Source organism: Eimeria tenella, genomic scaffold (genome assembly GCF_000499545.2).
Source record: "Eimeria tenella Houghton genomic scaffold, Eth_scaff129, whole genome shotgun sequence".
Lineage (NCBI taxonomy): Eukaryota > Apicomplexa > Conoidasida > Eucoccidiorida > Eimeriidae > Eimeria > Eimeria tenella.
Window position 1 is genome coordinate 11,418 of NW_013541501.1, and position 24,257 is coordinate 35,674.

General features: G+C 53.5%; 4 protein-coding genes across 4 annotated transcripts in view; 2 read left to right on the plus strand and 2 right to left on the minus strand.

The window, feature by feature from the left end:
• ETH_00025530 (Trehalose-6-phosphate synthase, related) overlaps nucleotides 1–5,047 on the minus strand; it is a gene marked incomplete at both ends in the record, with an annotated part of 12,371 nt that extends 7,324 nt beyond the window's left edge. The window contains one exon of the mRNA XM_013373268.1: nucleotides 35–5,047. Coding sequence (XP_013228722.1) covers nucleotides 35–5,047 — 5,013 coding nt within the window. The remainder of the gene's footprint in view (nucleotides 1–34) is intronic.
• Nucleotides 5,048–7,040: 1,993 nt separating this feature from the next.
• On the minus strand, nucleotides 7,041–10,898 carry ETH_00025535 (uncharacterized protein; the record flags this gene model as incomplete). The annotated part of the gene is made up of 11 exons (XM_013373269.1): nucleotides 7,041–7,127; nucleotides 7,338–7,400; nucleotides 7,718–7,797; nucleotides 8,054–8,093; nucleotides 8,341–8,416; nucleotides 8,625–8,703; nucleotides 8,961–9,120; nucleotides 9,265–9,306; nucleotides 9,688–9,767; nucleotides 10,162–10,180; nucleotides 10,401–10,898. 11 exons carry the CDS (start codon nucleotides 10,896–10,898, stop codon nucleotides 7,041–7,043), a joined length of 1,224 nt encoding a protein of 407 aa, XP_013228723.1.
• Nucleotides 10,899–12,018: 1,120 nt separating this feature from the next.
• On the plus strand, nucleotides 12,019–16,699 carry ETH_00025540 (COG3639: ABC-type phosphate/phosphonate transport system, permease component (ISS), related; the record flags this gene model as incomplete). Its single annotated transcript, XM_013373270.1, has 11 exons — nucleotides 12,019–12,794; nucleotides 13,069–13,429; nucleotides 13,666–13,806; nucleotides 14,129–14,308; nucleotides 14,645–14,754; nucleotides 14,990–15,076; nucleotides 15,350–15,470; nucleotides 15,697–15,852; nucleotides 16,179–16,247; nucleotides 16,365–16,463; nucleotides 16,613–16,699. 11 exons carry the CDS (start codon nucleotides 12,019–12,021, stop codon nucleotides 16,697–16,699), a joined length of 2,187 nt encoding a protein of 728 aa, XP_013228724.1.
• Nucleotides 16,700–20,765: 4,066 nt separating this feature from the next.
• ETH_00025545 (heat shock protein 70, putative) lies at nucleotides 20,766–23,764 on the plus strand (the record flags this gene model as incomplete). The annotated part of the gene is made up of 5 exons (XM_013373271.1): nucleotides 20,766–20,880; nucleotides 21,352–22,011; nucleotides 22,136–22,302; nucleotides 22,505–22,981; nucleotides 23,174–23,764. The coding sequence occupies 5 exons, from the start codon at nucleotides 20,766–20,768 to the stop codon at nucleotides 23,762–23,764; spliced, it is 2,010 nt and encodes a 669-aa protein (XP_013228725.1).
• Between the last annotated feature and the right edge of the window lie 493 nt (nucleotides 23,765–24,257).

Consider the following 24,257-nt stretch of genomic DNA (forward strand, 5'->3'; position numbering starts at 1 on the left):
AGCTGCGGCTGCTCTGGCTGCTGCTGCTCGCCACGCTCTCCTCCTCGGCGTCCACCAAAGGCTGCCATTCAGGCTTCTCCAGAAGGAAGCTGGGGTGCTCGCTCGTAGCCCAGTTCACGGTGCTGCTGCTGCGACTCGGGTTGCTGATGCTGTGGTTGCTCATGCTGCAGTTGCTGCTGTTCGGGCCCAATGACGAAATATGGCCTTCACTCGGCAAGACGCTCCCAGATAAGGAGGGCGTGATGCCCATTTGACCTGCAGCGTAAGCAGCCGCCGCTGCTGCTGCTGCAGTCGACGCAGCGGATGCCCCCGCTGCTGCCATTGTTGCTGCTGCTGCGTTCCCCGCAGCAGCAGCACCCGCCGCTGTTGCCGCTACCTCTGCAGCATTCTTTTGCAAGAATACGTCAAAGGGCTCCTGAGAGCCCTGCAATCTCATCTGCAGCCACTTGTCGGCTGCCACTTGCAAGTGCGGAAGTTCATACTGCTGTTGCTGCTGCTGTTGCTGCAGCTGCTGCCGCAGCTGCTGCTGCTGTTGTTGCTGCAGTGTTCCGCTCTCAAAGTGCACCTGACGCATAGGACCACCAAAGCTGTTTCGCGCCACTAACTGAGGCTGCTGCAGCGTCCGCGCTGCTTCCTCGGCAAGGGTGGCCTGGGACAGCACAGCAGCAGCAGCAGCAGCAGCTTCCTGCTGCTGGTGCTGCTGCTGCTGATGTTGCTGCAGGATGGCCACTTCGTGCTGCAGTTGGGACTGGCGCTGGCGCTCCTGCTGCGCGGCCGCAAGTGCTTGATGCATTGCAAGCTGTTGCTGATACGGAGCAGTAGAAGCAGCAGAAGCAACAGAAGGAGCAGAAGTACCAGAAGCAGCAGAAGTAGTAGGCGTGAGCTGCTGCAGCGGATCACGAGCGAAAGGTGCATCAGAAGCAATGGGATGCTGCTGCTGCAGGAGGAGCTGTTGCTCTAGCTGAGACGCTTGCTGTGGCTGCTGCTGCCGCGGAGGGAATTCTACATGCTGCAGTAGTTGTTGCTGCACATGCTGTTGCATATGCCTGTGCAGTGCGCACTGATGTTCCAGGTGAAGCTGCTGCATTTGCTGCTGCTCCAGCTGATGTTGCTCCTGCATTTGCTGCAGCAGCTGCTGCTGGAACGTCTGTTGCCGTGGCAGTTCCTGCTGAAGCCGTGCCTGTTGCTGCCGTTGCTGCTCGTCTCGTACATGTTCCTCCAGTTGTGCTGACTGAGAGATATGTGCGTGCTGCTGCTGCTGCGGCTGCACATGGTGTTGCTGCAGCTCGTGCTGCTCTTGCCGCCCCTGCAGGTGCACGTGCTGCTGCAGGTGCTCCTGTTGATGTTGCTGCAGCAGCGCTTGTGGCTGCTGCCCCCATTTGTGTTGATCCAGGAGCTGTTGCCCTTCACGTTGCTGCTGCTGCTGCTGCTGAAGTCTCACTGCTTCGTCGGGTTGCTGCTGCAGTACCGGCTGGCGAAGAGCTTGCGCGTTCACTAGCAGCGGCTGCTGCTGCTGCTGCTGCTGGTGTTGCAAGAGCGCTTCCTGTGGTTGCGTGAGGGGAAGACTTCCAGACGGCAAGGCAGGATTCAGCTCAGGAAATGCTGCTAGTGCTGCTGCTGGAGCTGCTGCTGGCGCTAAACCCCCAATTGGGGCTTGCAGCTGACTCGCAGCCGAGGTGGCTATTTGCTGCAGCGTACGGGGGATAGGCGCAGGAAGAGTGATCCCTGCGGCTTGTTGCTTCTGCGCTGCTGCTGCGAGCTGAAGCTGCTGCTGCTGCAGCCACAGTTGCTGCTGCTGCAGTTCTTGGTCCTTCTGTTGCTGCACTTGCTGCTGAACTTTAGCAGCAGCTGCTGCTGCTGCCGCCGCTGCTGCTGCCTCTGTTGCTTCTGCCTCTGCCACTGACCCTAACTCCACTGGCATAATGGCTACAGAAGGGCCCCGATCAAGTTTCTTAGATGCCACATGCGGCTTCTGCTGCGTCAGCAGCTGCTGCTCCTGCAGCTGCTGCTGCTGCTGCGGGGTGAGCCGAAGAGGAACACTGTCAGGTGAAAGTATATTCCCCCAAGTCCGTCCCAACTCTGCTGCACCAGTTGCTGCTGGCATTTGCTGCGCCAACGAAATGTTGCTGCTGTTAAGGTGCCTCGCACCAGTATTCTGGACGCTTGCAGCGCTATCTGTGCGGGTGCTGTTTCGGATGTTTTCTGCTGCTGCTGCTGCTGCTGATGCTGCTGCTCCGGCATCCAACTCATCTGCTGCTGCTGCTGCTGCCTCAAGTACTCCCGCTCCGAAAAATGCCGAAGAACCGTCGAGAGATCCTCTGCTGCCGAGTTCTCCTGAGCCCCTGCGGCCGCTAGCAAAGCTGCTGCCACTGTTGCTGCTACTGTTGCTGCTGCTGCTGCTGCTGCTGCCGACCCCACCACCCAGAACAGCATCACTGCGAAGGACAGGCATACTGGAAGAACCCACGAGCCACCTCAACGGGTCCTCAGGGCCCCCCACCACAGCAGGCAGGGGGGCCCCCGCCAGTGGCTCGGAGGCCCCCATATCCGGCGTGAGGGGCCCCCCAGAAGGGGCAGGAGAAATTGCCTCACCGGCCGCATGTGGGGGGGAAAACAGTACGCCTCCATGTGCAGATTGCGGTTGCTGTTGCTGTTGCTGCTGCTGCTGATGCCGCTGCTGTTGCTGCTGCTGCTGTAGATGCTGCTGCTGCTGTTGCTGCAAAAGTCCAACGAGGGGCTCTTGCTGGCCTTGGACTGCCTGTGTAGTGGCGGAAGGCAGATGATATGGCTGCTGCAGCGGGGCTGTCTCCTGAAAAGCCGGCTGCACAGGAAGTGGTTGCTGCTGCTGTTGTGGGAGTGGCTGATGTTGCTGCTGCTGCTCCTGCAGCAAACGGGCTTGCTGCTGCTGTATCGGGAGCGTCTGCTGGTGCTGCAGGGCTTGAGCCGGTTGCTGCTGCAGTGGCAGTGGCTGTGTTTGCTGTTGCAGTGGAAGCATTTGCTGGTGCTGCTGCTGTGGGTGTGTCTGCTGTTGCTGCAGTGTGAGTGGATGCTGCTGTATGGGAGCTGTCTGCTGATTGTGCAGTGGAAACGCTTGCTGCTCTTGTAGAGGCAGAGTCTGCTGCTCGTGCTGCAGCTGGAGTGTCTGGTGTCTTTGCAGTGGGAGTGGCTGCTGCTGCTGCGGTTGGTGTGTTTGTTGCTGCTGCAGTTGGTGTGTTTGTTGCTGCTGCAGTGGAGGACACTGCTGTTTTTTCTCCAGTGGTGGTGGATGCTGCCCCTGCTCCACCGGAAACGTCTGTTGTTGCTGCTGTGGGAGGGGCTGTTGCTGCTGCGGCGGGAGTGAAGCTTGATGCTGCAGTGGAAGCAAATTCTGCTGCTGCCCTGGTAGGGGCTGCTGCCGGATTGGGAGCTGCTGCTGCCACTGCAGTGGCACTGTCTGCTGTTCTTGCTGCTGCGGAAGAATCTGCTGTCGCTGCTGTGGGAATGTTTGCTGCTCCTGTGGCACTGAGACTGGTTGCTGTTGTCGCTGTACGGGGGACACGAACTGATGTTGTTGCGGAACTTGCTGCTGCTGCAGTGAAGCAGCCTGCTGCTCCTGCGGCAGCGCACCTGTCTGTTGCTGCTGAAGTGGAGGCGCCTGCTGCTGCTGCAGTGGTGCAGCGTGCAGCTGTTGCACATCACTCGCTTGCTGCAGCAGACTGGCCAGAATAGGCTGCTGCACAGAAACTGGCTGCTCCTCGTGCTGCACTGCCAGCGGGTGCTGCTGCTGGCCTGACTGCTGGTGTGGATGCGCCTGCTGCTGCGGGGGCTGCTGCAGCTGCGCTGGCTGCAGAGGCTGCTGGTTCTGCGGCTCCTGCAGTGGAGAAAGTGCTTGCTGCTCTGCGCCATGCCGCTGCTGCGGAAACTGCTGCTGCTGCTGCTGTCCCTGCTGCTGCTTTTCCTCCTGCTGCTGTTCCTGCTGCGGAAACTGCTGATCCGGGGCGTTGTTTGTAGCTCTTGCTCTCCATTCTCTTATTTCTGAGACGACGCTCCTGCCCGTTGGCCTCTCGGCGGAGCTGCTGCTGCTGCTACTGCTTCTATTGTTGTTAATAATGCGGCTGCTGACTGGCGACAGCGGGTAGTCTATGCTTGGGAAGCTGCTGCTGCTGCCGCTCATGCTGCGGCAGCCAAGGCCTGGCGCGTAGGAGGCGCGGCGGAAAGGAGTGGGCTCGGACGTGAAGGTTCCTGGGGCTGTTTCTGCAGGGCTTTGGGACATTTGCTGCTGCTGCAGTCGTATGCGGGCATCCTGGTGCTGCAGCAGCAGCAGCTGCTGCTGCTGCAGGTGCTGCCGACGCTGCTGCTCCTGCTCTTGCCGATCCCGCAGGGCTGAGCGTACGTTGCGTTGCCGCTGCAGCGGCGCCACCAATGGGGCCAGCGGCTGCTGCAGCGGGAGATGTTCCTGCAGCGGAATTTGATGCGGCTGCAGTGGAACCTGCTGTGGCCGCTGCAGCTGAGGCTGCGAGTGCTGCGGCTGCAAGCTCGTGGCCGGCTGCAGTAGTAACTGCTGCTGCAGATGAAGGCCTCGTTCTGTGGGATTCACCACGACATGCATGCCCTGTATTGGAGCACTCTGCAAAACTTGCTGCTGAAGCTGCTGCTGTAGCTGCTGTTGTTGTAACTGCTGTTGATGCTGCAGCAGGAGCTGCTGCTGCTGCTGCTGCTGCCGCTGCTGCGCCTCTGCCCACTGCAGCGGCTCCGTAGAATGTTGTAACACCTCCTGAAGAGAAGACAAATGCTGTGGCAGCTGTCGCTGCTGCTGCAACACTTGCTGCTGCTGCAGCGCTTGCTGCTGCTGCAGAGCATGCAGCTGCGGCAGTGGATCATCTGTTGGGGCCAGAGATGCGGCAGGGACACTGGCAACAGTATGATGCGGCGGTGGCTGCTGCTGCATTCGATCTGGATGCTGCTGCAGCAACACTGCCGCTGCGATCTGTTGCTGCTGCTGCACTCCACCGTCATCTATCCCGGGCTCCTGCTGTCCCGGCAGCCCTGTGTTTATTTCCTGACTCATCTTGTGGGAGTCAGCTTTTACAGTTCTTGCTGCAGCTTTCTATGTTGTCACTGCTGCCACACGCGGCGCTGCTGATCTTGCAGCTTAACAGCAGCAGCAGCAGCGGCTGCATTTGTGGCTGGGGGTCCAATGAGCTCTGATTGCAGTGGCGGAAGTAGAACGGCAGAAGAAAGCGCAGCAACAGCAGCCGCTGCTGCTGCTGAAGCTGCGTCTTAAACGGCTGTGTGTGACAAGAGAGGGTCTGAGGTGGACAAGCAACAGAAAAGGCTTGGCAGCAGGAGCTGCAGCGGTGCGGCAAGAGCTGCAGCAGCTGGGGCTGCTGCAGCTAGTGCTAGATCTGAATTCCCCCCTCTAGTGACTTTTACAGATCAGTTCTCTGCAGAAGACGAAGAGAACAGGCAATGTATGTGGCCCTAGAGTGAGACTAGCTGTGGCGGCTGTACCACCTGCAGCAGTTGCAGTTGTGGCAGCAGCAGCCACAGCAGCTGCAGCCAGCTGCTTTTGTTTTTCCTTTTAGGCTGTAAAGACAGATAGGAAAATAACACACAAAGAATACGGACAGGGAGCCCCAACAGTCCACGATGGATACCAAAGTGACCTTGGGGGCCCCTCCCGCCTGTTCCTGATGCTGCGGCGGCGGCGGCTCCAGACGCAGGTGTGTGGTTGCGGCTTCTTCGATAGGCAGCTAGAGAATAAATCTAGTTTGAAATGTAAACCAAAACAACACACAGTGAAGCACCAAAAGAAGCAGTACAAAGAGGGCTCAGAGCCACGCAACACAGAGCATGCACGGGCCTTGCGGGCCCGCGCTGCTGCGGGGTTTTCGGGGAGTTCAGACTCTGAAGTTAAGGCTTTGGAACTCATATAAAGTGCAATTCATATGTTATTATAAGTTTTTCTTGCTACACTACAGAAGAGACACGCGAACCTCTGTGGTTCGACCGGAGCGCCGGCTGCAGCACCACCGGTACAGCAGCGGACCTCTCTGCGCTGCACACTGAATGCTGTTCTTCTCTTGAAGTAATAATAAACTTTTTGTTCGTGAATTTGTTGTTTATGCACTTGAGATTCATGGGGGGGCTGGGCAGCTCATGGTAAGCTTACCAAGACCCTGGTAGCTCTTGTTAGCTGCAGTGCCTGTCCCACGGATTTGTTGTCGGTCAACGCTTTCTGCATCGAAACCCACACGATTGTGGATACTTCTAGAAAGCAATACATGTTACTAAAGGGAGTGAAAGTACCGAAGCTGGTAAGGAGGCATTTAAGCTGTACACGGGCCCCTAGATGTGCAGTAGTAGTAGCAGTAGGCGGTGGCATAAATGCGTGCGCAACTGGCCGTGAATTCTCGCGTTTGTTTGTAATACACTTATACAAGAATGTTTATATATTTGCCCTTCGGCGCGCAGGCCGGTTCTTCTGTGTTCGATCAGCTCCGCCTAAATCTGCTACTGAATGCCCACGTGTATTCAACGGTACGGACACGAGTAGTGTATAACTTAATGTGTATATTTATATTTTCATATACACACTACTTGTTTGCGTTTTTGCATCCCTTACTACAAACATTTTGGTGGCAAGTGCACGTAAAGGAATAGTCCTTTTAGCGCATATTCTTTGCAAAAACCAGTCAAGACAACCTTCGTTTAAGGCACATGGTCCGGCAAGCCGAAGCCAAACCATACAGCCAAAAGCCCCATGCTGAGTTGTTCATACACCGCAGCACCGCCAGGGCCACCAGGAGGGGCCCCCCTGTCCAGCCAAACCCACTAATAGAGGCCCCTGCCTTTGCAGCAGCCCAGACGTATCATCAACGTGAGCTGCTGCTGCTGCGGCTGACAAAGAACAAACAGTGGCAGCAACTGCTGCTGCTGCAGCATTCTGTCCCAGCGCCTGCTGCAGCTGAGCCCTGGATGGCCCGGAGGTGAAGAACCTTCGCCGTTACGCTGCGGCCCAACAGCAGCGCCAGCAGTAACTGCTGCTGCTGCTGCTTCGGTTAGAGCCCGCGGCCTTCTATAGAAACTTTCGTTGCTTTTGTGGGCCGACGCGGCACCCGAGATCCAATACGGAGAGCCTTGTTTAGCTGTACCAACGCAGCAGCAAGAGCAGCAGCAGCAAGTGCAAGAGCTGCTGCAGCAAAAGTACTAGCAGCAGCAGCAGCAACCGTGACGACAGCGGAGCGGCGCAACTTCCTCCACTAGCAAGACAAAAGTGCCCCGTGGCAGGCAGCAGCAGCAGCAGCTGCTGCTGCTGCTGCTGCTGCTGCCGCTGATGCTCAGAGCTCTGTGCTCACCTGGGACGCTTGCTGCTGTTTGCCTTCTGCTTCGTCCAAGTCTATTTGGGACCTCGGTTGTATCTGCAGAACCAAAAAAAAGTACAGTTAAATAAAGAATATAAAGACAAACGCAAAACACCAAGGGGGTTAGGGGTCTACAGAAAAAATTAATATTTATGCCATATTGTCACAACAGAAGACCTATTGGAGGATTAGATGTAGCTTTTAAATAAGGGCAGAGTTCATCTGCTTCCAAACGGCCCCACATCCAACAACGAAGCCGCAGCAGCAGCAGCAGCGACCACACCAGCAGCAGCACACGCGACAGCAGCAAGAGCAACGAAACTAATGTCGACGCCGCCAGTGCTGCAGCAGCAGCCGCAGCAAAAGCAGCCTACTAGGAAGTTGTGGCCTCTATTAACAGGGATCCGGGCAGTTCGCCGCCTCTTCTCTGCCTGTTGTTCTGCTGCTTTCTCAGCTGCAAAAAAAGAAACAGAAAAGGACTTTATTGGAACTCTGTGGCCCTTCAGAGGCGCAGCGATATGGCACATCGGCACAGCTGTACACACACTCGAAAACATCGTTTGAACACAAAGTTCGCATAAGGCTGATTATGAAATTTACACAGTGTAGTGTTGCGCATGCACCCAAGTTGCACATACACCCCGAATAAACATAAATAGCACAAACAAAAGAACATAAAGTTGCGCATACACCCCAAAAACTGCACGCACCCTCTGCCTTCTCTCGGAACTGCTTGGCTGCCTGGGCGGCCTGAAACAGGAACAGACAAGCCGACGCGTACAAATGCAATTTCTGCATGCTTACTGGGTCTATGCTGACAAAAAGTTCGAAAAATAATACAACTTTATGCATGCCAGCATCGATTATGGAGCCAGATGCAGCAGCGCATACCATCTAACAGAAAAGCCTTGAGACAGAACACCAACAGCATGAACAGTTGCTGCAGTTTTGGATGTAGCAGCAGTTTCAGTTTCTGCTGCAGCAGCAGTCAACTCACCTTAACCAGTTTCTGCTGAAGGTCAGAATCGTTTGCCTCGAAAGCTCTTTCCCTCTCTGAGATGAGTTGCCGGTGACTGAGCAGCAGCAGCAGCAGCAGCAGCAGCAAGAGCTGCAGCAATGGCGTACTTTAGGCCGTAGCGGCCATTAAAAGGAGCACAGTGCGCCAAGTGGTAGCCGAATGCCCATCAAGGGCCACAAAAGCAGCAGCAACAGCAGCAACTAAGATGCAGCTGCTGAAAGCTCGTTTGCGGCAGCAGCCGCAGCAGCAGCAAAACTGTTTACCTTGAGCCCAGGCCCAGCACTGGGCGCATCCACTTTTGAATGAGCCCCCTTATAAGCTGGCGATTGCTTTCCGTCTCATCTGGCGCAAAACACATAAAAAGGCCAATTTCTAAACCCTAAACCCTAAACCCTTAACCTAAGCGTCCTGACTCTTAACCTACAGCCTTAACACGATGCCCCTGGCCTGAAACCCCAAACCCTAAACCTCCGCTCTCCGTATTGCATGCAAGCTGCGCGTGTCGGAGGAGCCCCGCAGTAAATCCATTTATCGGGTTTGTGGGTCCCTGGCAGTCAAATTCGGAGTCTAGGGTTTAGGGTTTAGGGCTTAGGGTTTACCGTCGTGCTGCCAGAGAAGCACCAAGACCTTGCCCAAGTCGTTGTTGGCCAAGTCCTGTGCAGTGATTGGCATTTGCCCCAAGACCTCCAGCAGCCTCCGTCTCAGCGAAAAATTGGGCAAACTGTCATCTTTAAAGGGGGCAAGCCAGCCAGCAATGACCTGCAAAGATGAAAGACGAATACTTATTTGCTTCTCTATTGGTATATTTGTCTGTCTTTTGCTGCCAGCAGAGGCAGGGAAAAGCAATACTAAACAACATGCATGCACCCGCGGCAGCAGCAATGACAACAACCCCACCCTCACCTGGCAGCAGCCTTCGGAAACGAACCAGTGACGCCATTTTGGCTGCAGCCACAACAGCCGCTCAGCAGCAGCAGCAGCGACAGCATCAGCAAAGCAGCAGCAATACTTTAAAGAGGCCTTCTACAAAACACGACAGATGAGCACATCGTCAAGTGGATACACACCTCACGCTTCTAGAAAGCCAAGCAACAGGAAGACTTTTCGACCCAAATTCAGCGTAGGTACACCTCAGCATCAGTCCACAAAGCGCCAGCAGCAGCGCAGCAGCAGCAGCAAACCCATATCGTGTGCGCGCATGCAAGCATCCATGCAGCCAGACAGTGCTAGGACCTCCCACGTGGCCCTAATTCGGGGCTGCTCACAAAAACTCTTGTGAAAAAAGCCCCATAACAACAACCCCACCACTCAGGGGTTTGAGTTTACCTTGACGAGCTCTGTACAGACAGTGTCCAGCATTTGGAGCTTTGCAGTGGCTGGCTCCCCTGCCTCCAGGCTCCTTTCGTCTGCAGCAGCAGCAGCAGCAGCGGCAGCAAAGAAAGGCCATAGTAGCGAGCAGCCATTTCAAAGAGAAAACAGTGTGCTCACAGAAAGCCTCCAAATAGTGCTAAACCCTAAACCCTAAACCCCAAGCCCCAAACCTCCTCAAGGCTACAAGCCAGCAACCCCCTAGACCCTGGTCCCGAAAATCTTCAGTCTTAAACTCACTACCTTTGCCCTAAACCCTAAACCCTAAACCCTAAGCCCTAAACCCTACACTGTGTGCGCAACGCCCTGGACCCAGGCCCCAAGGACCCTCAGCTTTCGACTCGCCACCTTTGTCCTAAACCCTAAACCCTAAACCCCAAACCCTACACTGTGCCCACGACCCTACACTTAGGCCCCAAGGATCTTCAGAACTGAGCTCGGAACCTCTGTTCTAAAACATAAACCCTAAACCCTACACCGTACACTTCATGCGCGAAACCCTGAACCCTAAACCCTAAACCAAGAAACAGAGGGCAGGCGCTGCTGCTGGGCCCTGGAGAAAACTGTTCGCACTTATGAATGGAACATTTTTAAAAGTGAAGTGATCTGAAATGGCGAGGGGGAAGTAGCTGGGGTGGCGGGTGCGGTGTATGTACACCCCAAGTGCTCACGTCGCTGTCGATGCCGCCCTCCACCGGCACAATGTCATCAGGATCTTCATGAATTTCTGCTTCTGGATCTCTTTCAATAAATCCATCTAAGTTATCTGGATCTGCGTCGGTTGCTGCTGCTGCTTTGCGCTGCTCCCTGTGCTTGTGCTTGTGCTTGTGCTTGTGCTTGTGCTTGTGCTTCCGCTCCCCCTTTTCCTTCTTGGCTTTCTTTTCTCGGCGAGCAACAGCTGCTTCCGGGCTGCTGCTGCTGTGCTGCTGCGTCTCCTCCGCAGGGTACTCCTGCTGCTGCAGCTCCTGCCGCTGCAGTTCCTCCTGCGCAGCCTGGAGCCGCAGGCTCTCGGCCTGCAGCAGCTGCTGCTCCCCCGCTAGTCTCGTAGCCTCATCCAGAAACTCCTCCGACAGCTGCTGCTGCTGCTCCAGCTGCTGCTGCGTCTGCGGCTCGTCAAGAAGCTCCTCCTCAACCCCAAACAGGCCTCCGCCCGCCTCCGCGTCCGCCATCGATGCTGCTGTTGCTGCTGTGTTTGCTGCAGTGGCGGCAGTCTGGGAGGAGAGGCACCTGCAGCGGCGCCAGCTCCTGCTGCAGCTGCGGTGGTGGCTTCTTTGGCCGCGGGCGCTGCTGCTTCTTGCTGCTGCTGCTGCTGCCACGCCCGTGTTGGTTAGAGGCCGCCGCCCCTTGAGTCCTTTCTGTTTACCCTCTACATTAAATAATTAAGAATAATTAAAGCAAAGCTAAAACTGTAGGCGAAAAAGCTAGATTGCCGAACCCACAGGCAGCCCTGGCCGTGTTGGTTGCGCATGCAGGATCGAGCGGGCTTCCTTCGCTGCGCGTTCCGGGGAAACCAGAAGTTAACTCTAAATAATATAAAGCACTGAAAAATAAATGCAAATACTTCAAAGCATCTTCAATTAGATAAGCAATAGACCACTCGGGGCTATCGAGCAGCGCAGCAGCGGCGCCAGACCTCTCCCTGGGGCCCCCTCGGCTTTGGTGCCACCTATGGCTCTGATCTTCGCCTAGAAGTGTCTGAAAAGTACCAAAAGGTGAAGTCAGCAGGTTTGAATGCTTTTCTTTATTTGTTTCTGTTCAAGAAGGATTAAGGTTTGGGCTGCGCACGGCCGCTGTGCACATAGCCACGCCCCTCCACTGGCCCCCGCCCACCACGCTCCCGCTGCCTCTCTTTGTGCATGCGCTGCTCTGTTCTGTCTCTTCCTGTCTTTGCTCATTACTCGCTTGGGGGACTCCTGGGCGCCTCACTTCCAGTCCCGTTTGCTGCGGCGGTGGTGCTCGCAGCAGCAGCAGCAGCAGGAGCAGCAGCAGCAGCAGCAACGGCAGCGCTGCTTGCATTTCAGCCCGCAGAAAACAAAGGTGCTGCAACGCAAGCACTTTCCGTATCTGAGCTTATATATGTGAAGGCGCGGTCGCTCAAACACGCCACTAGCAGCAGCAGCAGCAGCAGCAGCTGAATGAGCAAAAGCAGCAGCAGCAAAGGAAAGAAGACTTGTTTGCCTCGCGTAGTGCTGGCTGCGTTTGCCTTTCTGAGCGCCTTTTGCCGTCGCTTTGCCCAGGAGCCTTTTTGGACTGCATGCATTTTCCAAACCCTAAACCCTAAACCCTACAATGGGGAAGAGAAGGGGAGCGGCGATTGGGGCGGGTGCCCTGGGCACCATGACGGCTGTGGCCGCGCTGGTGCAGCAGTCTTTGCTGCTGCTGCTGCTGTGCGTTGGTGGGGTTGTTGTTTATGGCATTTGGTTTTGGTTGAGAGTGTTTCGCTGCAGCAGCGCTGCATCGGCCCTGCAGCAGCAGCAGCAGCAGCAGCAGCGGCCTTTGCACAGCAGCAGCAGGAGCAAGAGCAAGCGCCTGCCAAAGTCCGACGACGTCTCCCCGGGAGGTGCAGCAGCCGGCGCTGCCCCTGCTGCTGCTGCAGCAGCAGCAGCAAGCACTACAGCAGCTGACGAGGACGAGTGCCCCGCTGCTGCTGCGGAGGCGCCCCGCCGGCGGCCGCGAAGCAGCCGCAGCGGCAGCAGCAGCAAAAGCTTCTCAACAGCCGACAGCGAGGGCTCGGAGGGCTCGCGGGACAGCGGCAGCAGCAGCAGCAGCAGCAGAAGCGCGGAGGGCTACCGGTGGCTGGAGGGCGACGCAGAATGCGCCTACGACTCTGCAGACGAAGCAGATTCCGAAGCAGAACAAGACAGTTTGCTGCCAGCAGCAGCGCAGCGGCAGCGGCTCCCCAGACGCATGAGCTTCTCTTCTTTCAATCTTGCTGCTGGCTGCTTCCCCGCAGAAACCAAAGTGCAGCACCACATTGTTTCCGCCTGTATGTACACCCCGACACTGCCAGACACCCAAAGCCTTCTCCGCCTCCTCGACAGGCTTGCCGGCTTCCACAGATTCAGGCAAGAATGCCCCTGCTGCTGCTACTGCTGCTGCTGCTGCTGCTTCTGGCGCTGCTGCTGCTGCTGTTGGTTTCGCTGTTGCCGCGTCGGCCGTTCGGGTGTATGCCCAGCAGAGTGCAGGTTCATGTTGTATCTAGGGTTGCGTTGCGTGTACATCAGATACGCCTGTTATGGATTCCTTTTATAATTTCTTCTGCTACTTATTTTTAATTTCTTTTTATTATTTATTTCTAATGTAGTATAACTATTTGTTTTTGTTTTCTTCTGAGTTCAGCAGCGTGCCCATCTTGAACGCTCTGTACCCGCGGTGGCAGCAGGTGTCTGTACAGCCCGCGGCTCACCTGCGTCGGCTGCTGCTGCGCGACAGCAAAGAGCTGCACTTGTGCATAGAGTGGGTGATGAGTCAGCCCTGCGACAGCAGCAGGCCTCGCTGGCAGCTGTGGCTGCTGCGCAACGCCGCAGCGCAGCAGCAGCAGCAGCAGCAGGAGGGGGAAGAGGTGTGGGACTCGAGGCAGCACAGGACTGAGGAAGAGAGGCGAGGAGTAGATCAAAGAGATGGACTCAAAGAGCTGCCGAGACACTGCATCGTTCTGCGCGCCGATCACTGCATTGGGGATGGGGTCTCCCTCATTGAAGTTAGCTGCTGCTGCTGCTGCTGCTGTTTTTGCTTACGTTGCTGCACCTCACTTTGTGGCTGCGCAGCTGCTGCTGCTGATCGTGGCTGCTGTTTGGTCCTCTTGCTGCAGTGTTGCGGCAGCGAGCTGGTGTTGCCAATAAGGCGTCTTGCGCGTCTTGCGCAGCGTATTTGCTGCAGCTGCAGCTGGACCGCTGGTTTATTACTAGCTGCTGCTGCTGCTGCTGCTGCTCGCAGGTGGGCCTGCGGCTGCTGACGGACTCTCAGGGAATTCCCCTGAATGAGTGGCCTGACCCTCCGGTTTTGAAAGGTCCTGCAACAGCGGCAGATGAACATTTGTGTCTCTTGCCGACGCCGACGGCTCATTTGCTGCGTTGGGTACGTCCTGAGGTGTACGTACACCCCAAACAGAGGCCTCAGGAATGCATGCACAGATAGGAAGCTAGGGACGAGGCATTGTGCTGCAGTTCTGCTGCTGATGCTTTTCTTGGTGCAAGGGTTTAGAGTTTAGGGTTTAACTCTTAGGGTTGCAGGCTAGCTTCCTGCAGGTGTCCACGTGCACCTGCGTGCATACATTTTGTGCATGCATGTTGCAGCCAGTATTTGTGTCTGTAGTCAGGTGTAATGATTAGACAATTAAAATTTTAGTTTCTTAATTTGTGGCGCTTAAGTGTTCGCGTTGCTGCTGTTGCTGCTGCAGACGAAGCTGCTGCTGCGGGCCCCGCGGCGGCTGGCGAGCGCGGTGTGGGGCTGCGTGCTGCTGCTGCTGGGCTCTTTTCGTGCATTTGCTGCTGCTCTTTTAATTGCGCGAGATGCATGCACTCCGCTGACGGGCACAGCAGCGGAAAGAGATAAGCTGCAGTGGGCTAGGCAGCAGCGGGTGAGGCCATTTTGCATTTCTTTTAGTCAGCTTTTGTCTTATTCCTTTTCTTTGTCCTTTATTGCCTTTTTTCTCTTGTCTTTTACCTCAAATGGTCTTCTTTTTTTTATTTTGGCTTTTTTGTTTGTTTATTTATCTCTTCATCTGCTGCTTGTCTCTGGATTTGTTCCCCCTCCTCCTCGGCTTCTTTGTCTTCTTTTCGTTTTTTATGTCTTTATTGTTGCAGTCACTTACCAATAAATGAATTTCAATTCTTTTCTTTCTTTTGCTTGTTGCCGTTTGGGCTATCTCTTTATCTCCTTTACTTATTTACTTCTTCACTTTTGCTGCCTGCAGATTGCTTCTGCTGCTCCCCTGAGTCTGGAGTTTGTAAGGGAAATAAAAAAGGCAGCACGCGCAACCCTCAATGACATTTTCGTTGCGGCTTTCACAGGCGCTGTTAGGCGGTCCGTCCGCCGCTGCTGCTGCTGCTGTGGCTCATGCTGCTGTTGCTGCTGCGGCTTTCCGTCTGCTCAACGCGCTGCAACTTCTCGTGCCGCTGTTGCTGCTGCGACGATCCGTGTTCACCACGCGCTGCAGCTTCTCGTGCTGCTGCTGCTTCTCTGTGCACGAGCAGGCCGTGATCGTGCTCCTTTTGCTGCAGACGCTGCTGCTGCTGCTGCTGCCTCCGTTTTTCTGCAGGTACTGCGAGCTCCAGGGGGACTTCCAGTTTTCGCAGGCGCCGGCAGCAAATCTGCCAAGGGTGCTGCTAGCGTGTGCCTTCTACAGGTCGGCGGCACACACAAGCTGAGTGCAGCAGCACAGCAGCAGCTGCTGCCATTGCTGCTGTGCTGCTGTCGCTCCAGTGTGTTGCTGCTGCACCTGCATTGTGTCTGCTTCTTCTTTCTATTGTGGGTGGAGGCTGCTGCATGCCTACAAGTAATGGCCCCAGCTGGTCTTTGGGGCTGTCCTTGTGCGTGCACCGCGCATGCGCCTTGGGGCTTTGAGAAGCCTGCATGCATGCATCGTTGGACTCCTTTTTTTGTCTGTTTTGTTTTTCAGGCGCACTCGAGAATTGCCAGACTGGTCTCAGTTGCTCCTGCGCAACAGATTTGCTCTGACCTCTTTGGCGCTGCCCGCCGACAGCAGGGACCCGAGGGAAAGGCTTGGTAGAGTCAGAAAGGTGAGTGTACGTGTGCCTGAAAGTGCTGCCACAGCAGCACCAACAGCAACAGCAGCAGCAGCAGCACTGCTTTCCGGTTGCTTTCGATGGAGGCGGCTCGGCCTTTGCACTGCTGCTGCTGCTTCCGCTGCTGCTGCTTCCGCTGCTGCTGCTGCTGGAGGCAGCTTTGGCTGCTCATACCATACGCGATACGCGTTTCAACCCGCTCCTGCTGCTGCTGCTGCAGGCCACTCTTCGTCTGAAGCGTTGTCGGCAAGCTGCCGCCGACTTTTTAACTCAGCGGGTAGTGGGCCATTTGATGCCGCGGCAGTTTATCTGCAAAGCAGCAGAAGGCCTCTTCAGCAGGCACAGCGTTGTCTTCTCCAACCTGCCCGCTTACACAGTGCGTCTTGATGCTTCTTTGTCGTTTTTCAAATCACTCAGTCGAGAAATATTTCAAATTCGGTGCCGTCCCGTTATTTCCATAAATGGCCAGTCTTTTGGCTTGCTTCTAGCTGCTTAGGTTGTTCATCTGTCTTTTTCAATTATTAATGCCGCTGCTGCACTGGTACACGGCATGGGCTTGCTGCTCATCGTATCTACTATTATTATTTAATTTATAAATTAAGAAATAATAGTAAGGCGTTTGTCGTCTGCGGGTATCCCCGCACTGAAGATATTCGCAGTTTCACCTTGCTGTCGTCGCTGCTGCCGCTGCTGCTGCTGCAGGCTCCTGTTTATTTCTGCGGCTGTGAGATAACGGAGGTGCAGGTCGTGTACCCGAATTTGATTCCCCAGGTAACAGGCCTCTCGTGGTGTGCACCGCATTGCTGCACGTTCTTCTCACAGCTTCTGCAGCAGCAACAGCAACAGCAGCAGCAGCAGCAGTGCATGCGCTGTGTTTTGTGGCTGCAGGTGGAGGTCGTCTCTTACGCTGGTCGTGTCTTTTTCTCAATTGTTTTCGATCCGTCAATTGTTAAAGAGGGACACAAAATACCAAATCTGTTTGTTGAGGTATGTTACTGTTGCTGCTGCTGCTGTTTCGTCCATGCGCTTGTACTACTGTGCTTTTGTTTTAGGTGTGCTTTCGCTTTCGCCTAGCTTGGATTCTGTGTTTGCCTGATTCTGCTGCAGTGGTCTCGCTGTGCTGCTACTACTTGCAGGAGCTTTACCGCCTAGCGGACGCCTTCGGCATAGCCAGGCCCACTCAGCAGCAGCAGCAGCAGCAGCAAGAGAGCTGCGCAAGCTGAGAAAAGGCTGCAGGCTTTAGGTGTATGCGCAGCTAGTGCTGCAGCTTGTCAGGTGCTGTGAATACATATTTGTCCAATATTGAAGGAGCATATATAATGAGTATTATCAATATACTGCATAGTTGTGTCATAGAGACACACGGAGGGCCCCGCAAAGAGGGAAAACAGCCTAATCACACTGCTTGTCTAGGGCCACAGAGGACCCCAAGCGCTTGCATGTTTATATACAGTAACCTATGTATATATGTATACATATAGGCAAGTAGACAAGAAACATGCAATGTAATATGTGAATATGTTTGTATATGTATGTATGGAGAGTCTGTATGTACATGCATGAATTTGTACAGCTAGGTCTCGAGAGAGGTTGCTTTTTGCTTTTTGCGTTTCGCTTTTTGCGCACTTTTGTGTATATTTGTGGATAGTTACACAAAGTTAAGCACTTATTTAAATATGCATGCGTAAATGCATACATGAATGCGTACGAAAGTACCTAGGTAATTTTTAGCACACGAAGACATGTATAAATATACATGTTCACCATATACAAGAAATTAGTCTTTACGCGACATGTGTAGATATATATTACATAATGTATAGATGCATAGTAGTTGGAAATAAGGATATTTACGTATCGGCGCGTCCTGCTTCCTGTGTTTTTTGCAGGAGGGTTGCTTTTGTGTTCATGCCTTTCGTAATCGTGTATCTGTTTGTTTGATTTAAGGATGGTCGTCTTTTCATGATTTTACTTAGAATGCTAGTTGTAGCGGCAGTAGCAGCAGGTGCTGCTACTGCTGTCGTTGCACTAGCTTAACAGTTTGGGCTGTAGGGCACCTCCAGTCTCGAGCAACGCAGGCGGTTCTCTTGTATGATATCTGTCTTTTGTTTCTGTACCTGTTCGTTCGTTTGTTTTTATTCTTTTGCATTGATTGATTTGTTTATTTATCGATTGATTTGTTTGTTTGTTTGCTCTTTTTCTTTCACCCGCCGCGGTTGCGCAACAGTCGCACTTACGGCTTACAGACCTACTGGGTTTGGTGCTGTGTTTCATTGATGTCACTGGGCTCCAAAATATGAAGAGTAAGATGTTCTACTTAGAGCTGCAAGCAGTAAATAAGGTCCGTCAGTCATGAGCCTATGCTTAGTGTGGAAGCCACAAGAAAAAGCGTGCATTAGCTTAGGGCAACCTCAAATACAATGAAAAGTTCGGCAGGCGTGCGCTACAAGTTACGCTGCAATACACTTTCAGAGAAACTGCTAGCCCCCTTATTGTGCATCTGTTTGCATCATTAGCGATTGAATTGTGTAACGCTGGGAAAGTACAAGGAAGAAAATATGCTTTTACTTAGCAAAAGGCGTTGCCGTGGTTTGGACAAGCGCACTTCACTTCTCATTGCTCAAATGAGGCCAAGTGGGACATGATAAGCCAAACAAGACAGTATCAACCGAGGAAAGGGAACGGAAGAGCCGACGAACTCAAGAAAACAATTTAAATTCGTTTATTGTTCAGTGCCTTATCTTTCGACAAGCGCTGGGGCGGCAGCTTTGAATGCACCGCGGGTGCTGAATTTGAACGTGGGTTCAGGAATTGATGAGCAAGCCATCTGTCGCTGCGCTGCAACTGCGGCTTTCTTACTTTGAGGTACAGCTAGCTGACAGCTAGCGAACGGCCCGCTAGTTCGCAACCAGCAGCGGGCAAGCAGGATATTATTAAGGAGCGAGCTTTTAAATGGCGGGCATTCAAAAGTTGGCGACTAGCTAATTGCATCGCTATACTACAGCCCCAGTACGAACTGACTTTTGAATCCAACGGGGAATAGTTCAGTTTTGCTGTCCCCGTGGTGCAGCTATTCTTATCATTACTAGTCTAGGCGCGGAAATGACACGGGGCGCGCATGGTGCATACAATATATATATATATATATATGGTGTATACCTGTGTGTCAGTGTATTTGTTTTAGTGCTATGCACGAAGCATACATCTACATTCTGTCCCTATGTACACTGTCTGAACTGCACTGCATGCATGAGCATCCTTTTAATTCAGCACACAAACTTTGAATAAATGAAAACTAGGAGAAAGCCAAGTATAGTGTAACAGCGGCGAACGATAGCCGACTGCCTGTAACTACTCTGTATTACTGCTTTTGAATGCAGTTACCGAGTAGAACTCTGAACAGCCACCGTGAATAGTCATTTCTGCGTCTAGTCTACTTTCACACTTGTTTTGGCACAACCCACAGTTATTTTAATTCGTCAATGCGGCTCATTATTTCTTATTCCATGCCTATTTTCCTAAGCGGACCAAATTGACCAAAAGTATCACCTCGTTGTCTTGGGATCCAGGCCTGCTCCTGGTCATTCGCCTAACGGCCTCCACGTTCGTTTTTTATCTTTTCTTCTAAAATTTTCGGAAGCAATGCAAAGGTGCATTCGCTTTGTATTGGCTATATGAGTAGATGCATACTATGTACTCCTATTTGTGTTGAGCACATTACATATGAATGAAAATCGAGGTGAATTTAATTATGCTCGCCTGCAAGTACAATATTTGCATACGTGCATTTTAGGCGAGAACCTACGCCAATATATATACGTCTAGGCGCGTTTAGACACGCCTTCTGTACAACAATACATTATTGGAATTAGAAATTTGCGTTTAGTCGCCTAACCTTTTTTCCAATGGCGAAGTAGTGCGTCACTCTGCGAAACCCACTGAAGTGCTGCAATACACATTAAATTACCGATCCGTTTATTCGTTGTAAAGTTGTTTCCCGGGTCAACGAGCTTAGTCGATTCTGCCAGTTAACCTCGATGCTAGGCCCCAAACCCTCAGCCCTACACCATGAGGCCCGCTGATCCTGTTGCTACTTCTGCCGCTCGATGTGCCGCTGCTGCCTACTTTCATTGCTGGTGCTGCAGTCAGCTCTCGACCCCTGTCAAAATTCAGATTGAGCATTTATTAGGTGTCATTCTTTATCAGCAAATAAATTAAGAGTGAGGCCTTCTGCTCATTTTGTTTTGGGATCCGTTGGCGCAGCACGATTGGCTAGTGGTGGTTGAGGATGTCAAACAGCGCTGTTGGGCTATTATTCTCTGCCACTTCAAGGAAGCGTGGAAATGAGCTCTACAAGCATCGTTCCCGTTATTTACAAAGATAGATGAAGCGGTACGCTAACATCCAGCAACCATATTTGAGGCCCCCGCACACCGTATGGCCTCCTCTCATGCAGACTGGCCGTTTTCAATTTAGTGAGGATACTAGGGTCTATGGTTTAGAATGTACTGTTTTGCACCTAATTTGCTGTTGAAGTTGCAGTTTACGTGCGTGGGGAAGGGGGCAGGGGCCGCGCGTTGCTCTTGGTCTTCTTGAATTGCTGGTTGGGCCCACAAATGCACAACAAATTAATGAATAAATGGGGAAAATTTTTAATAGCGCTAAGCACACCGTAAATTCCTTACCAACGGCAGCAACGAACAGCACCTGTGCCGGGACATGAGGCCTGCTGGGGAACTCATCCCTGGTTGGTGAGAGGCGCTGCGTCTCTGCTGTCTGTATCTTAATAACAAAAAATTATATTACAAATCAAAACAAATAAATTAATTAAAGATAAAAACGCGACTTTAGTGTTGTGAAGCAACAACAGGTCAGCGAAGGATGAGGGTGCGGTCTGCCCCTAGGTTAGGGTTGGGTTGCACGGCGCCGACAGGGCTCAAAGCGCATCATATACCTTGTAAATTGACTAAAAACTGCATTTCTGTTTCGATTCCGATTTATTTTACTAGAAACAGTTTAAAACGCTAAAAAAAGCAAGCAAAAAACGCTGCAGCAGCCCCCAAGCCCGACCGGGGTAGCCTGGCAGAGCACAAGGGCAGCGCCGTCTCACCGCCTGTCGGCGTCCCCCTGCGGACTGCTGGTTGTGGCGTATGTGCTTGTTTGTGTGTCTGATATATGTTCAGGGGTTTATTACTCTTGATTTAAATAAATTGTGGTATTTATTTGGCCTTTCAGCCTCAAGCATCGCAGCCAGGCGACCCCAGCGCGCGTCCTCACGTCCTCTACACAATGGGGGTAGGGTTTCGCGGGGCGGCGGCGTTGCCGTTTTGTTTTTTCCTTCTTTCTCTCTTTTCGCACTATCCCCATGCTGTGAGAGGTGATGACACTGAGGGTGACGGAAAAGGTGAGCTAGGGTTGCTTGGGTCCGTTTGTTTTATCCTGACGAGCTCCATTGTCTCGGGGGCTCCTCCATGAATTCATTCGTCTTGACGGTTTTTCGTTGTCATCTGCGGCGGCCTACTCTAGTTTACGGCTAGTTTGAGCTTCAGTTGGCAATATTATCTCCCTCAGACCTGTAGAGAGCTCCCGTTGGTGTTCTCCACTTGACGCTCTTGGCGGCCTTGGGCTGGGGCGGGCGGGGTGCCCAGCGTAGCGTTTTCTACGTCGTTTCATACGAAGTGTTTCTTTAATTGAGGAACAGGCTGTAGAAAGCGATGACGCGCTTCGCTTGAAGTGTCTTTGCGCTTTCGGGGACCTCCCCGCCGTGTGTGTGAGCTGTGGGGACACTGGTTGGTGCTTCTGTTGTGCTTGTTTTCCACTATTTTGGCGTCCGTGAACTGCTGCTGCATTTGTTGCTGCATCTGATTTTTTGCAGTGAAGGATGTGGTGATCGGTATTGACCTGGGTACTACGTACTCTTGCGTCGGAGTGTACCGACAGGGCCGCGTGGACATCATTCCCAATGACCAGGGCAACCGTATTACTCCCAGCTACGTTTCTTTTGCTGAAGATGAACGCAAGATTGGCGAGGCTGCCAAGAATGAGGCTGCCATCAACCCAACCAACACCATCTTCGACGTCAAGAGGCTCATTGGGCGCCGCTTCAACGAGAAGGAAGTGCAGCGCGACAAGGAGCTGCTGCCGTACGAAATCATCAACAAGGATGGAAAGCCATACATCCGCGTCATGGTCAAGGGCCAGCCCAAGGAGCTCGCACCCGAAGAAGTCTCAGCTATGGTTCTGGGAAAGATGAAGGAAGTTGCGGAGAGCTACTTGGGCAAAGAAGTCAAGAACGCCGTGGTCACTGTCCCGGCCTACTTCAACGATGCTCAGCGCCAGGCCACTAAGGACGCTGGTGCCATCGCTGGCCTCAACGTCATCCGTATCATCAACGAGCCCACCGCCGCAGCCATTGCCTACGGTCTGGACAAGAAGGACGAAAAGACCATTCTTGTGTACGATCTTGGTGGTGGTACCTTCGATGTCTCAGTGCTGGTCATCGACAACGGCGTCTTCGAGGTCCACGCCACCTCCGGTAGGTTCCTACCTAATTCCTGCAGCCCTCAGATTAGCTGGGAAGCTGTCATTGGTCTACGTTTAATCAAAGACACCGTTGAGACTCAAGGGGAAGTCTTTGGTGGTGCTTGATGGGCGTGCAGGTGACACTCACTTGGGTGGTGAGGACTTCGACCAGAGGGTCATGGACCACTTCCTGAAGATCATCCAGAAAAAGTACAACAAGGACCTGCGGAAGGACAAGAGCGCCCTCCAGCGCCTCCGCAGAGAAGTTGAACGTGCGAAGAGAGCTCTTTCCTCATCCCATCAGGTGCGTTAATCCACACAAAGGCTTGGAATGACAGGCTGGCGAAGCTGAGAGTTGACCCATTTCCAATTGGAGACTCGTCGGGAGCCATGGAGTTTGCTATGATATTGCATGGTTTTGCTTGTTTAGGAATAGCTACCCTGTAATGCTGGCTGCTGCTGGGTCAGGAGTGTAGCTGCAGCGTTCTGGCTGTTTCTCTGTATAGGTTACCGTGGAAGTTGAGGGTCTTGTTGACGGTGAGGACTTCTCTGAGACGCTGACGCGCGCCAAGTTCGAGGAGCTGAACGCCGACCTCTTCCAGAAGACTCTGAAGCCGGTGAAGCAGGTGCTGGAGGACGCAGACTTGAAGAAGTCACAGATCGACGAGATTGTGCTGGTCGGTGGTTCTACTCGTATCCCGAAGATTCAGCAGCTTATCAAGGAGTTCTTCAACGGCAAGGAGCCGAACAGAGGCATCAACCCCGACGAGGCCGTCGCTTACGGTGCAGCTGTCCAGGCTGGTATTCTCTCAGGGGAGGGCACCCAGGACATGGTGCTGCTCGATGTCACCCCCCTGACTCTCGGTATTGAAACCGCGGGAGGTGTCATGGCTAAGGTCATCAACAAGAATACCGTCATCCCCACGAAGAAGACTCAGACCTTCTCGACCTACTCTGACAACCAGTCCGCTGTGCTCATTCAGGTAAGGACTGAGCAAGGAGCTGTTTCCCCTAACTGTGCGTTTCTGGCTCCAGTATTCTTTTTCGGAACCTACCATGCATGTTTGCCATTGTTCGAGATATGCCAGCTTGGCTGCGCTCCATAAATGTTTGGGGCTGCGGCTGTGTGTAGTCCTCAGCTAAGTGTGGCTATTTGTCTATGCTTGTAACTACAGGTGTACGAGGGTGAGCGGCCAATGACGAAGAACAACCACTTGCTGGGCAAGTTTGAGCTGACTGGCATCCCGCCGGCGCCACGGGGCGTTCCGCAGATCGATGTGACATTCGACGTGGACAGGAACGGTATTCTGAACGTCAGCGCTGTTGACAAGGGCACAGGGAAGAGCGAGAAGATCACCATCACAAATGACAAGGGCCGGCTGACTCCTGATGAGATTGAGCGCATGATCCAGGAAGCCGAGCGTTTCGCTGACGAGGACCGGAAGACGAAGGAGCGCGTCGACGCCCGCAACGCCCTTGAGGGCTATCTGCACAGCATGCGGTCTACGGTTGAGGACAAGGACAAACTCGCGGACAAGATTGAGGACGATGACAAGAAGACCATCATGGACAAGATCACCGAGGCCAACGAATGGCTCGTCGCAAACCCTGAGGCAGACGGCGAGGAGCTCAGAGATAAGCTCAAGGATGTTGAGAGCGTCTGCAACCCCATCATCTCCAAAGTTTACGGCCAGACTGGGGGCCCCTCTGACTCGGGTGCGACCTCCACTTCTGATGATGACTACAGCAGCCACGACGAGCTCTAAAAGGCGGATCACCTTTGCCGCCACCAACTGCAGCACCGGCTGCTGCTGCTGCGGCGGACGGTATGTGTAGCAGCGGTGACGGCGTGGAATTTAGCGGCAGACGATGAGTTTGTCATGGTGATTACAATAGTTTTAAGTGCCACATATTTGGGGGCGTTGTTGGGGCCCCTTCGGGGGCCCTTTGGGTTGTTACCAGGGCTTCTGGTGTCCTCAACACTTGTGTGAGGCCTTGAGGCCGGGGGCTTCCCGCATTCGGCATTGGGCCTCCCAGGGTACCTGCAATTTACCGAGTTCGCGCTGCGGGAACTGGGGGCACCGTGGCGGGGTGGCGTTGTTGATTAAACATCTCGGAGGGTTTTTAAACAGCAGTTTCTTTTAGTGGCTTTGCTAAATAGAGGTTTGGGATATTGCTCATCAAGGGATGAATTGACCACTAATGTGTGGCCGGTATACGCTGTTTTGTGCCAGTTGAGGTGCTGCAGCTACTGCTGCA